Raw genomic sequence first — 14,710 nt, 5'->3', positions numbered from 1 at the left:
GCATGGCATTCCTTATAACAAAAGACAACGTTACAAAGTTATGCGAGAAAATCGCGATTTTCCGATGATATTGCGATCATTTGGAAACAAATATAGTTTTTGGTAAATTCTGATAAAACGGCATTTCTGGTAAGTTTGATGTTTAACTTTCTAGAATAGCATCGTACATGAAATATTGTTTAAATAAAATGCTCATGATTTGTGGAATAGTAATGTTTTCTTCAAGCATTAGTGTACATTAAAAATATGTATAAGACTACTTTATTATGGTAATGCAAATATCATATGGTAATAGCAATATCTTCCAGGACAAGCATATCTGGACCGCAATGGAGTGCATCGACTCGTCTGAGATTCAGAATACTGATGACAACTGCTTTCTCAATGATCTATCTACACCACTCACAGACAGTGAACCTGAGAGTGACAACGAGGATCCTGATATGGGAATATCAGTGCCCAGACCTCGGATGGAACAAAGTGACTCTTGTTATACTGTAACCTTTACAGTCAACATTGCAGTAGGTCTCCTTAAAGGTACAGCAAAGCCTTTAATAGATTGCACTTTATTTATCCTAAATGGATTTGCATGGTTATGTTTCATATAAATTTGAAATTCCATGATTTTCTTTTATCAAGTAGAAGATGCAGAATCTTTGAGTGTGTCTGAAAAAAAGAAAAAGGGGCAAAAGAAAGAACCATCCAATGAGGTAGTGGAGGCTCCCAGAGCTGAGGGCTATTACTGCATTGAATACAATATGTTTCCAGATGACCCTGAGCCTACCAAAGTGGATCTAGTGATGTTTGGTTTGGCTGCTAAAGTCTACATGACAAATGAAACTAAGGTAAATTATATGTAGATTCGTTAAGTTATGTAGAATTATACTATGCTACTTTATCCTTGATAACCAAACAGGTGTTGGTGTCAATTTATGGTAATGAATTATTCATAATGTTTTGCATTACGGATGCAATGAAAGCTGGTTTAGGATATCAGGCAATGACCCCCCCCCCCCCCCGCTGTCAGATTTTATTGTGTGCCTTGCTGTTCAAAGTGAAAACTATTTATATCACTTGCAAGGTATAAATAATTTGGGAATAATGTCTCATTTGAATCAATTATGTTGAAAGTATTTGTTATTCATTATGACAAGGTGCTGAAGCCATGGCAAGAAGGAAACCAGGTGTGGGTGGGATGGTCTCAGACCTTCAGACGGAATGTGACCAAAGAGCTTCTAATCAAAATGGCCTGCCATAAAATCGCAGTTAAAGTGTGGGACAGCAAAGATAAAATATCCTTCAGAGCCAGGAATGACAGACCTAAAGCATTCAGATTACCACAAGAGTCTGGAGAAGATCCAAATGAAATGGGTACGATACTTTAGAAATCACAATTTCTAGTACAAATAATCAGTTTGTGTCAAATCTAGCATTGAAGCTTGAAAATTGTGGTAAAAAAATTCTCACCAAATATTTTCAAAGTTGGCATTAAGAAGATGGTTTGTAAACTGAGAGCAATCTATGAGAAGGAGAACCAGAGGACATCTATGAAACACCATACAGGTCCAGTTGCAAATAAGAGAGACTGTAAGAAACATTCTCTACCACTTTGGAACTAACAGCAGTGTTTTTTCGATCATCTAAAAGACTAATTATTTTATGCCAAATGTGTAAGATAGTAATACAATATGAATATAATTTTTAATCAATAGTCACTTCATTATGACACCTGATTAGCATCTGAGGCTCACATTATATGTTTGTCTTAATTCAGTCCCAATAACGCATGGTTTGGATGGAGAAAAAAACAAAGCAGCTTGGAAGATGCTCTTCCAAAAACTAATGATGGAGTTCCTAGACGTTGCACAACCAAAGGAGGCTGCTTCACTGGAGCTCAGTTTAGTTTCCCTCGTCGCAGGTATCTTCACACAAATCCATAAAATGTATACATCCTCACATTTAAATTGACATTGAGATGTACTGTAAGGGGTTTGCGACAAGGCCCTATGATTGGTTAATAACGGTGGTTCTATCTGCACAAATAAATTTTAATAAGACACAAATAAGTATTCATTCAATATAATGGCCCAAATCTATAGGTTTGAATGTTACATTTCAGTAATACACGGTAGCGTACGTTTGCAGCTATTTAGGGGCTATTTCCCTTCTCTGGGCACTGTGGGGTGGAGCTGTGTAAGGGGCTTCCCTGCAGGGTCTGTGTTTCTTAGCCTCTAATTGGCTGAGGAATGGCACCAGCCAAAGCTGAGCGAACACTACTCAGCTTTTGATGTGTCTCGGTTAGACCCCCCCAGGAGCTCCAGATGAAAGCTTTCGTCGGGGAAATATTTTAAGCCAATCAAATGTAGCTACTTTCACTGCAGGATCGGCATTTACAGAGAGGCACTATGTATATGTGTGCATAAAGATCCAATGTGTAATGCTTTGGAGGATCTATCCACAGAAATGGAATGTAATATACATAACGAACTTCGGTGTATAAAGACCTTACATAATAAAGCGTCATATATTTATTACCTTGGAATTCGCCATGTTCTTTCGACAGAATCCATAAACGAACAAACTGCTGCAGAGCACGTTTCATAAATGCGTTATACCCTTCGGCAAGTAAAGTAAAACGTAATGACAAGTAAAAACGTGATGACATCTTAGTTCTGTGTCAGCCACCGTAGTGCTTCGAAAGGGAGGCGTGGAGCAAACAATTTGTTGCAATTTGCAATCTCACCACTAGATGCTGCCAAAATTCATAAATTGGAACTTCAAATGTCTTAAATTACTTTTGTAGAAAAATGTATTTCATATTTCATAACTTTTTTATAAGGGTGACTCATCCTAACCTAACTAAGAAAAAGTAGCCAATAAGAGCCAAGAATAGATTGGGAACCCCATAAATCAGAACGCAGCAACTGGCCAATCAGAATGAGAGTTGTGAAAGAGATATAATATTGTGTCTTTTAACTGTCATGTACTTTGTATGTAAGGGTCTATGACGCTCACTGACTGTCTGGAACATTGTTCTGGTGGAGTGAATGAGGGATTCTTAAACATCACTTTGGATCAGCCTCTCATGTCAAAAGAGCTGAAGGCTGAACTCAACCCTCTGGTCATCACAATCTTATCTGCTTTATCTTTACCATCCTCTCCAGTTCCCTTTCCTATACTTAAGGTAAAAAAATATTACAAACCTGTGCACATTGTGTTATTTAGTTCTGCTTTGAATCTAGTCAACGAAGTCACAGCAAGAATATGGATAATTATTTTCTTCTTTTAACAGGAGAAATGTCTTCCTGTGTACTGCCGGTACAAGTTTCACAACATGCCTCTTTACAGTACCAAAGGCCATGATCACAGCCCTGACATCTACTTCAAAGATACAAACGTTATTTTTACTGGCCTGTTGAGCACTGGACAGCTGTGTGAGTTTCTTAGAGGTCCGCCTTTAGAGATCGAAGTCCATGATCGGGATAGAAAATTGGAAAAACCCTACAGGCCTCCAGCTGTGTTTGACCCAAGTAATTTCCGACTAGACAGTGTGGATCTAGGTATCACTAAATGTACCGAGAGCAAACTCCATGATCCATATGGTATAGCAAAACTAGATCTTTCAGATCTCTTAACAGGATGCAGATATTTGAAGACGAAATTGCCCATTGGGTGTTCAAATTGTGCAATAGATGAACTGGAGAAAACGACGTCCCAGAGAAGTTCTTTTGAGGTTCCTTTGGATACCCCAATGCCAATGGGTCATTATATACAAGCTGACTCTCATCTTAAAGTTCAGGTGGAGATAGCATATCCCATAAATCCTGGCAGTGCCAAGAGCGAAGATTGCCCTTTTGGTCGCATCATTTACATTTTTAAGTGTATCAATGCTCCCGTCTTAGCCAAACTGACATCTGAAATCCTACAAGTCAATTCAGAAGCTTTCCAACTAGACTGCTATCCAGAGGAAACACTTGAGCGAGTCCTCTCTGGTCATAAAATGAGTGCAAAAGACAGAGAGAACAAAATCCGCAATGTTCTCACTGGATTTCATATGATGGATAAAGCTCGACACCTTTTCGTTCTGGAAGGATTGCAGGATCAAGCAGTCAAAAGACTGTGGACTCAAGTGCCTATGAAGTAAGAAAGTCATCATTTAAAATGCTTCCACATGTGCACAGAAACTCACCAAACATGCAGCAGAATTCCTGAAGATCATACAGAGCGCTCTGATCTTTTCCAGGTTGGATGGAGATGAGGAGGAACAGGTGACTGTGCTTTATAACTCAGACCTGAGTTTCTCAGAGCGGCTCTATGACACACTTGATGTGGGTCTTAGTCCGATTTACCTCCTGAAGCCACTTGAGACCATCATGGGTGAACCTCTGCTGTTTATCAGAAATATGGTTCCTTGTGGTTGCCTAGAAGCGATTAAACGGTAATGTATGTCTTTGCCGTCTAGTATGGTTCTTTGCTCTGTAGGAGCACAAAGAAAGATATTTTGAAGATTGTTGATAACTGAACAGCCGTACCCGTTAACTTCTATTGGACGAACACAAAACCAATGCAAGTAAATAACGCAGTTGTCCGTTTACATTCTTCAAAATATCAGAGTAAGTGATGACGGAATTGTCATTTTGGGACAAACTATCCCTTTAATAAACAGATTAGCAAAGTATTTTTGACAACAATTACATTAGGGTAACACGTATTTGTGTACTTCAATGAATAAAACAAAACATTAAGTTCAAATACTGTAATACTGTACTCATATTTGCAAAATCTGGAGAATTAAAAGAGAATCTATAGTCTTTTTTTAACATGTCACATTTTTAGAATAAGCCACCTCTGCCATACCAAGAAGCTTTCAGAAGCAGTACACCACAACCTTTTCCCATCAGCCAACATGGTTCTCAGTTTAAGCAAGCAGTTTGGACTGGTTCTCGGGAGAGGACAGTTGAAGCTGGTGATGGAGACTCCAAAACCTCAGGATCACCCTGATGATCAAAATATCAAAAAGAGAATTCACCCACCTCTTGATAATGTCAACAATGAATACTTCCATTGGAAACAGCAACAGGGTAATAATGTGAAAGACATCATTCAGGTAAACCCTCTTAAATGCTCGTAAAACATTATGTCTATCGAAAAGGAATTGAAATGTGATTTACTGTATGCAATAATGTGTTTCAGGCAAATATTGAAGACGTCCATAGAAAGAGCATTGAATTACAAAAATCAAAGCCTATTACGCTTGTGGACAATGTTGATGATGGACAACCTGGACAACACTCACCCAATGTTCAAAGCATGGACTCAGCTCAGCGTAACAAACTACTACTCAGAGACATGGTAAATGATACACAGAAATACAAAACGCATGTTGTATAAGCAGGGAAATATATTATGCAATCATTTGCTGTCATACATACATCAGTCTGTTGAGTACAACATATAAACATGGAACTCTACTTAATAAATCAAACCATTTCAACTCTCCTCAGATTACCATTTGCATTCCTTTCACCTACCCTGGTTTCAAGAGCAGTGTTGAATCTAACCAGCACCCAAAGCGACCCGACGATGCTCGAATAGACGAACTCAGAAAGGTGCCGTGTCGGTCACATCATACCCCTGTTACCCCCATCTGTGTCATGTTTCCCTCTCACTGCATTGTTAACTTTATGGGCATTCCTAAGTGCTTAAGCAAGAAGATAGAGTTTAACTGATGTTTACCTATCGTGCCCACTTCTTTCCAGACCCCCCTGAGCTTAAGGGGGTATAAAGTTGCATGTGTGGTGACAGGTCTAATGCTGATGGAGTCACGGCTTGCATTGTGTTATCTAAAAGCATGTGCTTGCCCGAAATTGATTGATCTGCTTTTCAAAAAACGTAATTTATTGTTCCCGCAAAACATGAGCGTGGCACTCAAAAATGCAAACCCCAAGTGGATAACAGAAGATTGATTTTGTCATTAGCGGTTTAGCAACTGAATATGTTATAAACATGTTTTCAAGTAATTTGTTAAGATAAGTTGTGTTTAGTTTGTGTTATATTCCCATTCTTCTTGTCCACTCCCACCGCAGCCCTGGAGGGAAAACAGTCTGCATGGGAGCACACTCAAGCCGACTCTTTCCAGATCCAGACTGCCGTGGATCCATAGACATCAGGATTTTGAATTTTATTCCAAGCCACAGTTTGTGTTTGGAACAGAGTTCCCCATGAGCATCCATTTGGCCGGTAATGTCGTCTTGGCATAAGTCAACATAAGCTCCCATTTCTCCTACTTGAAATTCTGTCATTATTCACTCACCCTCTTGTCATTTCAAACATGTATGACTTTCATTCTTCTGCAGAAAAGATATTTTGAAAAATTGTTGGTAACCTAACAGCGGCGATACACAGCAACTTGCTTTGGTTTTGCATCCATACAATTGAAGTAAATGGGTACCGCTGTTCTCTGGTTGCCAACAACTTTTAAAATATCTTAATTGTGTTGTGCGGAAGAAAGTAAGTCACACAACTTTGAAATGACAAGACAGAATTCATTATTTGTGTGAACTATCCCTTTAAGAATTTAACTGCGTGTATTTACCATCTATGTGCATTCTATTTGAATGGTGAAAGAGAAAATAACGTAATCTATCCTTATGATAAACACTGCAACTATCCTTGATTTTTTTCAAATATGCTAAAGATTTGGTGAAATATTCTTTTAGGAGAGAGTCTACACAAGGAACAGCTAGAGGCGGCACATGCTCAGTATAACAGGTGGATGAGCAAGATGCTGCTTGATGAAACCGCGAAAGCAAGCGGAAGATTTCCCGAGTTTATTTGTCACACAAAGAGAGCAAATCTGGATAAACTAGATGACATACTGAAGGACGAGCCCATGAAATATTCTCTGAGGAGACCGGGAATGATTCTAAAGGTAACTAATCAATGATACTCAAAATGGTTTAGAAACCCCTAGACATAGATACACATCTGTATGCCCTCAAACCATTTAGGATTGTAAAACCAGAGACTGAATCTCTCTTTTTTCCTCAGCCCATTCCAGTTACTTCTGTGGTCCGGTGTACAAATCCAGCCGACTCAGTTGAGAGAGAAGCCAATATTCCATTTGCTGCTGGACCCTTTCAGAACCACAGTCTGTGCTGGGACAAAAACACGATCCCAAGACACACATCCCACTACAGCAAGTATCATTTCAGGTTAGAAATCTGTTTTTTCGATTGTCAATTACAGGGTAAATTATTTTACCAGAACTTGCAAAGTCAAAGCATCCAGACTCTCAAACTAAGCACAGATTTTTTAAAGTCGCAAATAAAAAAGCCTGCTTAATGAATATACAGTATGTAAATATCTAAATGGCCAGTGGAATACATGGTGATAACACAAATTAAATGCGTAGATCTGACATACATCTTTGGTTTCACAGAGGTTACTGGAGGCCACATTCATTTCTGCACAAGCCCGGTGCTTTTCCACTTACAGATGAGAGAATAAACTCGACCCAGAAACCTGCTGATGCCCAAGAGACCCATAAGATAACAACCCACTTCAAACACAACAAAAACATCATAGAGATGAGGACCAACAAAGACATCACTTTACACGTGCATTAAAACTTTTGCTGTACAATTTCACTTTATTGGTGTTAAACAACACTAAGCAGCACTTAGGTGGTACAGTATGAACGTATGGCATTGAAGTGCATATTATTGCTATTCAAAGAACGAAAAACACTGACAATTCAGTCTACATCTCTACACATCACTGCAGACTTAATCGATAATCAATATTTAAAACAGTTTCAATAAACCAATATGTGAAAAATACACACTTTATGTACAGCTAACCTCTCAACAGAGATAAGAGCAGGTTAAACTCAGACGTCCTGAGGTGGATGTAGGTTAAAGGAAGACCTTAAGCTAATGATAAATGACAAGAGTTGAGTGTTTCGTCATCCAATCGTTATGCAGGACAACCAGGTGATGTCACTATTCAATAAGTTCTGTCCAGAGGATGTGAGCAGATATACGCCCTCTTTGCCAGCACCTCCTGGGCAATCTTCTTAATACTGGCATCGTTGTTCTCTGGGGAATCTGAAAAGCACCCCAATCCATTCACTAAACAACATCTGAACACATGCACTGATTTAATCCATACAATTGACTGGAGTTATTAGGTGGGGCGTAATTGAAACAGTATGAGAAGTGCATGCAAGTGTTGGTGACTGACTTATGGTTTGTTAGGTTGTGGAGGAAATTCTTCGACATGTGCAAGCGCTTTGTCTTGCTATGCAATAAAACGAGGGGGGCTGGTGTCAATTATAGCTGTGCGTTATACTCACTTTTTTGAAGCTGAGTCATCGAGTAGTTGTTCTTGAAGTAGGCGTCCTGGCAGAAAGTGTTGGCTAGCAGCACCTGAAAAGCCAGTGTGCATTAAATGAGTTGTAACAAAGCCCACTTACATTAACGATTATGCAAAGAAAACTGAAACACAAGCACATTTTCTTAATGATCAAGGTCTCGCTGACATATTATTTTGCGCTAACCTAAGAGGTGGAATTTGACAAAAGGGGAATCGACCGGAAAATTTACAAAATTAACAAAGGTGCATTTATCAGGATGTATAACCTCACATAACTTTTTTTATGAGTTCCATTAAAGGCAAAATGCAAGCAAGCAACATAGTCACAGCATGAGAAGTCATTAAATTGTTTCCGTAAATTGTTTCTTTCATGCGAAATCAAAACAGTGTGATTAAACAGCAAGCTTTGTGATATAAATGATTGAAATACTCTCGCCTCCACATTAAAATCCACTTCTGACTTCTCAATGCAACATCTACAAACACATTTTTTTATCTTTTTAATTTAAGTATAACTGTACTTGTTTACAGCATCCTTCATTTGAACATTTTTTATTAAACATAAAGCCAACAATCGACGACAGTTCTTCATCTTATTCACTTTGGTTTGTTTTGAAATGGACCTTGAACCTCAGTTAAGACTTAAAGGAACAGTTCACCCAGAAATGAAAGTTCTGTCTTCATTTACTAAGTTGTTCCAAATCTGTGTAGATTTCTTTGTTCTGACAGAGAAAGATATTTGGAAGAATGCTTGTAACCAAACAGTTCTTGGCCACCATTGACTACCACAGTAGGAAAAATGACTTTATACATTTCTTTGTTCTGTTGAACAAAAAATATCAGAATGTATGAAAGCAAATAGTTCTGGGGCACTTTTGACTACCATTGTAATATCTTCCTTTGTGTTCATCAGAACAAAGAAATTTATACAGATTTAAAACTCAAGGGTGAGTAAATGATGAGAGCATTTTTAATTTTGAGTGAACTGTCCCTTTATAAGCGAGTCATCTTATCTACTATAGAGATCCATTACCTCGTGGTCATGGTTGCGCAGACCGATGTTGATGGAGCGAGTGGCGCGGGATAGGACAGCCGTCATGGCGTAGAGGTTAATCAGCACGTCTGCAACTTTTTTAAGAGCCAGCTGCTCGTCAACGATTGTCTGAAACAGATCAATTTACAACAAACTTGTAACCCTTAACTGTTTTTTAAAATGTTAAAATAAAAAAGAAATAAGAAAAAACGATAAATTAATAATGATTTTTCCATGTGGCAATATCTACAACTAAACAACAGTTCATCTTCATTATCGAAAATAGGACAAAACAAGGCCGTTCTTACAGTAAAAGCACATAAAAACACATCCATATAGTGTGTCTGCCTTCACACAGTTCGTATTACACACTGCATGCAGGCAAAACGCTGTGGCGGTGGGGGGGGTATTCTTTTAAACGTTTCCTGCAAATGAGAATGAATGAAGATGAAATGTGGAGCACTGGAACAGAAAAGCAGTGCGTGGAAATCTGAAGCGTTTCCAGCCGTCTCTCTTGTGACTGCAGTCTGATTACAATAGCATGGCCACACAGACGTTCATTGAGAAAAGAGACAGCGAAGTCCAGCTGTATCGCATATGAGCATTACCTCAGCCTGACAGGAAAGCAGGGACCTGAGAGAAAGTCCCTGCAGCGCTGAAGGGCCCACGCTAATTACCCCACACGTTACTATAGCAACCAGGGAAAAAATTGAAAAACAACCGGCATGCACTCCAGCATGTTAATCGCACGGTGATATTTCATGTTCTGGCAGCAAATAACTTAAACAAAACAAATGTGAGGGCAAATGTGAGATTGATGGGGAGAGAAATTAGGTATACTTGAAAAATATAGAATTTTACGCAGACAGACAGAAAAATAACAGAGGGTGAGACCTGCTTTGGCGTCTGCAGGGAAGGCAAGACCGATAGCCATATATTCAGTATTTCATGCAATTTACAAAATTGCTTCATGCAATTTATAAAATTGTTTTGCGCTCTTATTACCTTTCCGTATCGATAAAGCAAGCTTTCCACTGTAGATCCGAAGAGTGCAGCGTTCTCCTCAAACATTTTGGCGCTCTCCTGCGGGACAGAGATGACATCATTACTGGGCTCAATTACCCGCCCACACAGCTTAAAGGCCGAGATCAGAGGGAAAGATTCTGTGTGATGAAATGTTACTGGCAGAAGAACCAGACGAGATGGGCTGTGATGTGAAACCTTTTATACGCCTCACTGTTTCATGCCTGAAGTGCTGTAATATAACCTCGAAATGCACTCGTTTTACAGCAAATGAGTTAATTTTACTATAGATTACTATTTGATTACAATCAAAGAACAATCAGTTCTGTACCGCCAGACTGGGGTGAACTACTCCGTCTTTGCCGGTCAGTCCAAAGTCCACCGTCTTCACCACTGAGTCCTTCAACTTCTTCCCCAGGATCTCAAACACCACGCCCAAATTGCCCTTTTTCATTTCCCTAAATATGGCACAGTACCACAATTTGTCGTTAACCTCGAAGTTAAGGACCATGATCAAGTACTGTTTATAAATACATGTCTTACATACTTGATTTTTCCTGTTAATATTTTGCCAGCGTACTGCATTCCTGCAAGTGCGATGTACATCCTCAAAATCTCATTAGTCCCCTGAAGAAATAAACAAAAGAAGAGAATACACAAAAAGTTAAAGAGACTTATAAAGTAATAGCTAACCAAATAACACAAATTCTGTCATCATTTATTCACTCGTGTTGTTTAAAACCTGTTTATGACTCTTTTGTCAGCAGAACACAAAAGAAGATGTTTTGAAAAACGTCTCAGTGGTTTTGTGTTCATACAACAGAAGTCAATGGGGGCCAATGTTGCTTGGTTATTAACATTCTACAAAATATCTTCTTTTGTGATCTGCATAAAAAAGTCCTACAAGTCGGAAATGACAGGAGAGTAAAAGATTTATTTTTTGAGTGTGCAATCCTTTTAATAGCCCCCTGGATGTCAAACAGTTGCAATCTTTTGTATTTTTATTCACCGTCTTTAATAACCAAATAAATATACCTCAAATATCTGAAGGATGCGGCAGTCCCTGAGGTAGCGCTCGTAGGGGTAGTTCTTGGTATATCCCAGCCCTCCTAACACCTGCAGAGCTTCACTCACACAGATCCAGGAACCCTCAGAACTAAAGATCTGGCAAATCACGGCTGAGGGTCATTTGATGTCTCCAAATATGATATATCAGCTTTCAATAGCAGTTTCTAATGTTGTGACAACTTTGTGTGCAGAAAAACTCACCTTGACCATTGCAGCCTCCATAGAACAGTCAGGAACTCCAGGTCGATCCATCATTCCAGCTGTGAGATAGGCCATGCTCTCCATCACAAAGGCATTGATAGCCATGGTAGCAAATTTGTCCTGCATCACCGCAAAATATAACCGCATGCTGAATCTTCATGATCAATTTATCATGCACCAACCCAACAATATTTAACATGCACCTGAACCATTCCAAACTCAGCAAGGCTCCTGTTGAATTGTTTCCTTGTGCCGGCATATTCTGAAGTCAACTCTAGAACAAAATGACAATTTCAATGTAAGTGTAAGATTAGTAATAATAATGTACTGTGGTACAGCATGGTGTGTGTTCTCACCAATCAGTTTCTTGATCATTCCCGCACCAGCACTGCCCATGCTGAAGCGTCCGTTATTAAGAATGTTCATTGCAACCTATAGAGACCACACCCATGTTACACATCATTGCGACAACATGTCATTACACGATAACACTGTGTGTGAATCACCTTAAAGCCGCCACCAACTTCACCAATCACATTCTCGATTGGCACTTTGGTGTCCTCAAATGAGACTTCACAGGCTAAGAAGAAAAAGCATACAATGAATTTATCTATAAAATCAAAGCTGCAGTAAATTTGATGACATCTCAGTTGTGTCGTTCCTCTAAGGAAGCATTTGAAATGTGTAAGATTAAATGTGTAGGATTTTATTACATACACAGCATATTAACAGAGCAGATTAACTGCTAGATCGTTTTATCAAAACCCTTAATAATGCTACAGAAATTTGACTGAAAATGTAAATAATTAAAAATATGTATTAATTAAAACTGTTCAATTTTAATATTTGTATCATATATTTTTACGATGTGTGTGTGTATCCAACATTTGTACCAATTTACAAACTCACTATTTGAGCCTCTGATGCCGAGCTTGTCCTCAGGCTTGCCACTGGCGATTCCACCAAAAGCTCTTTCCACAATAAAAGCGGTGATCTTATCTTTCTTTTGACCGTCTTTATCAACGACCTCGGTTCTGGCAAACACGGTCATGATGTCAGCCCAACCACCATTTGAAATCCAGAACTAGGGATGAACAAGAAATATTTTATTAATGTACAAAGGTGTGTACTAAAGGCAAACACATTACAATCACTGATGGGGTCACCTTAGTGCCGTTGATCAGATAGTGTTTTCCGTCCTCTGTCAGGGTGGCACGTGTCTGAATAGATGCAGCATCGCTGCCACTAACACACAAGAGCACATAGATTAATACAATTACTTGAGATCGGTCCATCATTTTAGTCTGGTTGAACTGCTATACAGTACCTTCCTGGTTCAGTGAGGCAAAATGCTGCAATGTGTTCTCCTGTTGCTAGTTTGGGCAGGTATTTATTTTTCTGTTCTTCTGTTCCAGCAATCAAAATACCCTGAAACAGAGACAATGTTGTTCAAGTAGTCATTACAATACATTTATAACGCATCAGTGAAAAACATGCTGGGTCACCTTTAGGCCAATGGCCTGATGTGCAGCAAGAGTGACTGCAATAGCTCCATCCAAAGATGTGATTTCTCCTAACCTGGCATACATTGTGTTAGACAGGCCCAGCCCGCCTGGAAGAGAAAGGCAAGCGGATGAAACTCACTGACTTACTTGTATAACTGTACGTCATGTAAAGGGGTGGGTCTTACCATATTCTTCAGGTATCTGGATGCCAAACAGTCCAAGTTCCTTTAGCCCATTCAAAGTCTCGGGAGGAATGACAGCATCGTGGTCGATCTTCTTAGAATCAACTAGAGGGGAAATTTGCATGAGGAAAGAAAGACATTTGTAACTGCGTAAACAAAAACCAAGAAAATTCAAGTTTCTTCGAATTTTTTTTCAATGTAATTTAATATAATCACCAGCTGGTACACTTGAATTAAATAACAATAAAACAGAATAATATACCTTCTTCATTAAAATACTTCTCCACCGGCTGGACAAGCTGGTTCATCTCCTCTAGTTCTTCATTGCTTATTTCTGGATAAGGAAACACTTCCGCCTAAAGTAGAGCATTATACAATAACTTACATTGTCCTCCAAGCTAAACGACCATTATCATAATAAGAGCATAAACTCATCAACTGCTGTTTTTTAAGGTTGGTTAAGATTGTATAAAGGCAAATAGCACTATAATTCAATAACACAATCTATTGTTCTTTATTTTGTTGACAGTACCTTGTTTACTTTGCCCAGAAACAGATCTTTAGCATATGCCAAACTCCTCGCACTGGATCTCATGCAGCGCTTTTGTAGACATTCCGCACCGACGTGTCCTACTCGTGCAGCGATCAAATTTCTTCCGATCTTGACTGATTTCGACAAAACAAAAAGTTTATTTAGATTCATCTTCACTGTATAGACTCACCTAGATCACCCTGAGACCAGCTGAGACACCTTTCACCCGTTTCTGTCGCCTATTGATGACGACAAAGTCCATTTGTGAGCTGAGTTCAACTTCTGTCCAGCAGGTGTCAGTGTTTTACCGTATAATGGCGCTCCATGTCCAGTTACTAAACTGATACATTTGGGACAGATTTATAGTCACTCATATGTTCAAATGTTAGGCACTAAAATATCAATTGATATTCAGACGCACTGCGGTCCTTCATGTTGAATGATTATTTATCGTAAGCTGTTCTATTTATAGCAACCCAGACAGACAAACTGGCATAGTCTGTCGTCTCCTCACTTCGCATGGGCCTGTTTAATGTAATAGATGTGATGCACACATAACCATAAACAACTTTATCAGAGTCAATCGATGCTGTATTATTAGTACTTTTCAAAGCATCATTGTGAAAAAGTTGTGGTCCTTTGTTCTCATTGTGCCTTGTTCTTAGCCACTGCCGACCGCATAGACCTACACATGTATCACTGCGCCACTGTATGCAGTGTTGGGTGTAATTAGTTACTAAGTAATTAGTTACTGTATTTTAATTACTTTTCCCTTGAAAAAGTAAAGTAA

At 39.0% G+C, this 14,710-nt stretch overlaps 2 protein-coding genes across 3 annotated transcripts; one reads left to right on the top strand and one right to left on the bottom strand.

The window, feature by feature from the left end:
- The first annotated feature begins 12 nt into the window (after positions 1-12).
- Positions 13-7,649, top strand: cfap92 (cilia and flagella associated protein 92 (putative)). Of its 2 annotated transcripts, none has more exons than XM_056735418.1 (16): positions 13-129; positions 309-537; positions 643-845; positions 1,155-1,371; positions 1,483-1,587; positions 1,775-1,918; positions 3,000-3,184; positions 3,293-4,140; positions 4,244-4,438; positions 4,837-5,107; positions 5,194-5,352; positions 5,505-5,609; positions 6,087-6,240; positions 6,720-6,931; positions 7,051-7,214; positions 7,442-7,649. In XM_056735418.1, exons 2-16 carry the CDS (start codon positions 330-332, stop codon positions 7,626-7,628), a joined length of 3,357 nt encoding a protein of 1,118 aa, XP_056591396.1. In that variant the 5' UTR covers positions 13-129; positions 309-329; the 3' UTR covers positions 7,629-7,649. The 2 variants fall into 2 exon arrangements, with proteins under 2 accessions (XP_056591396.1, XP_056591395.1); XM_056735417.1 differs by having other exon boundaries at positions 640-845.
- Positions 7,625-14,149, bottom strand: acad9 (acyl-CoA dehydrogenase family, member 9). The gene is made up of 18 exons (XM_056735419.1): positions 13,921-14,149; positions 13,651-13,744; positions 13,392-13,493; positions 13,207-13,313; positions 13,029-13,129; positions 12,868-12,946; positions 12,611-12,785; positions 12,208-12,281; positions 12,058-12,133; positions 11,905-11,975; positions 11,702-11,821; positions 11,468-11,596; positions 10,980-11,059; positions 10,764-10,890; positions 10,415-10,492; positions 9,410-9,538; positions 8,357-8,429; positions 7,625-8,108 (listed from the first exon to the last, which is right to left on the bottom strand). The coding sequence occupies exons 1-18, from the start codon at positions 14,089-14,091 to the stop codon at positions 8,008-8,010; spliced, it is 1,887 nt and encodes a 628-aa protein (XP_056591397.1). The 5' UTR covers positions 14,092-14,149; the 3' UTR covers positions 7,625-8,007.
- Positions 14,150-14,710: the final 561 nt, after the last annotated feature.

This window comes from Triplophysa dalaica, chromosome 21 (assembly GCF_015846415.1).
Source record: "Triplophysa dalaica isolate WHDGS20190420 chromosome 21, ASM1584641v1, whole genome shotgun sequence".
Taxonomy (NCBI): Eukaryota; Metazoa; Chordata; class Actinopteri; order Cypriniformes; family Nemacheilidae; genus Triplophysa; species Triplophysa dalaica.
Note: the sequence above shows the minus strand (reverse complement) of the source record. Positions and strands in the feature narration are given on the sequence as shown.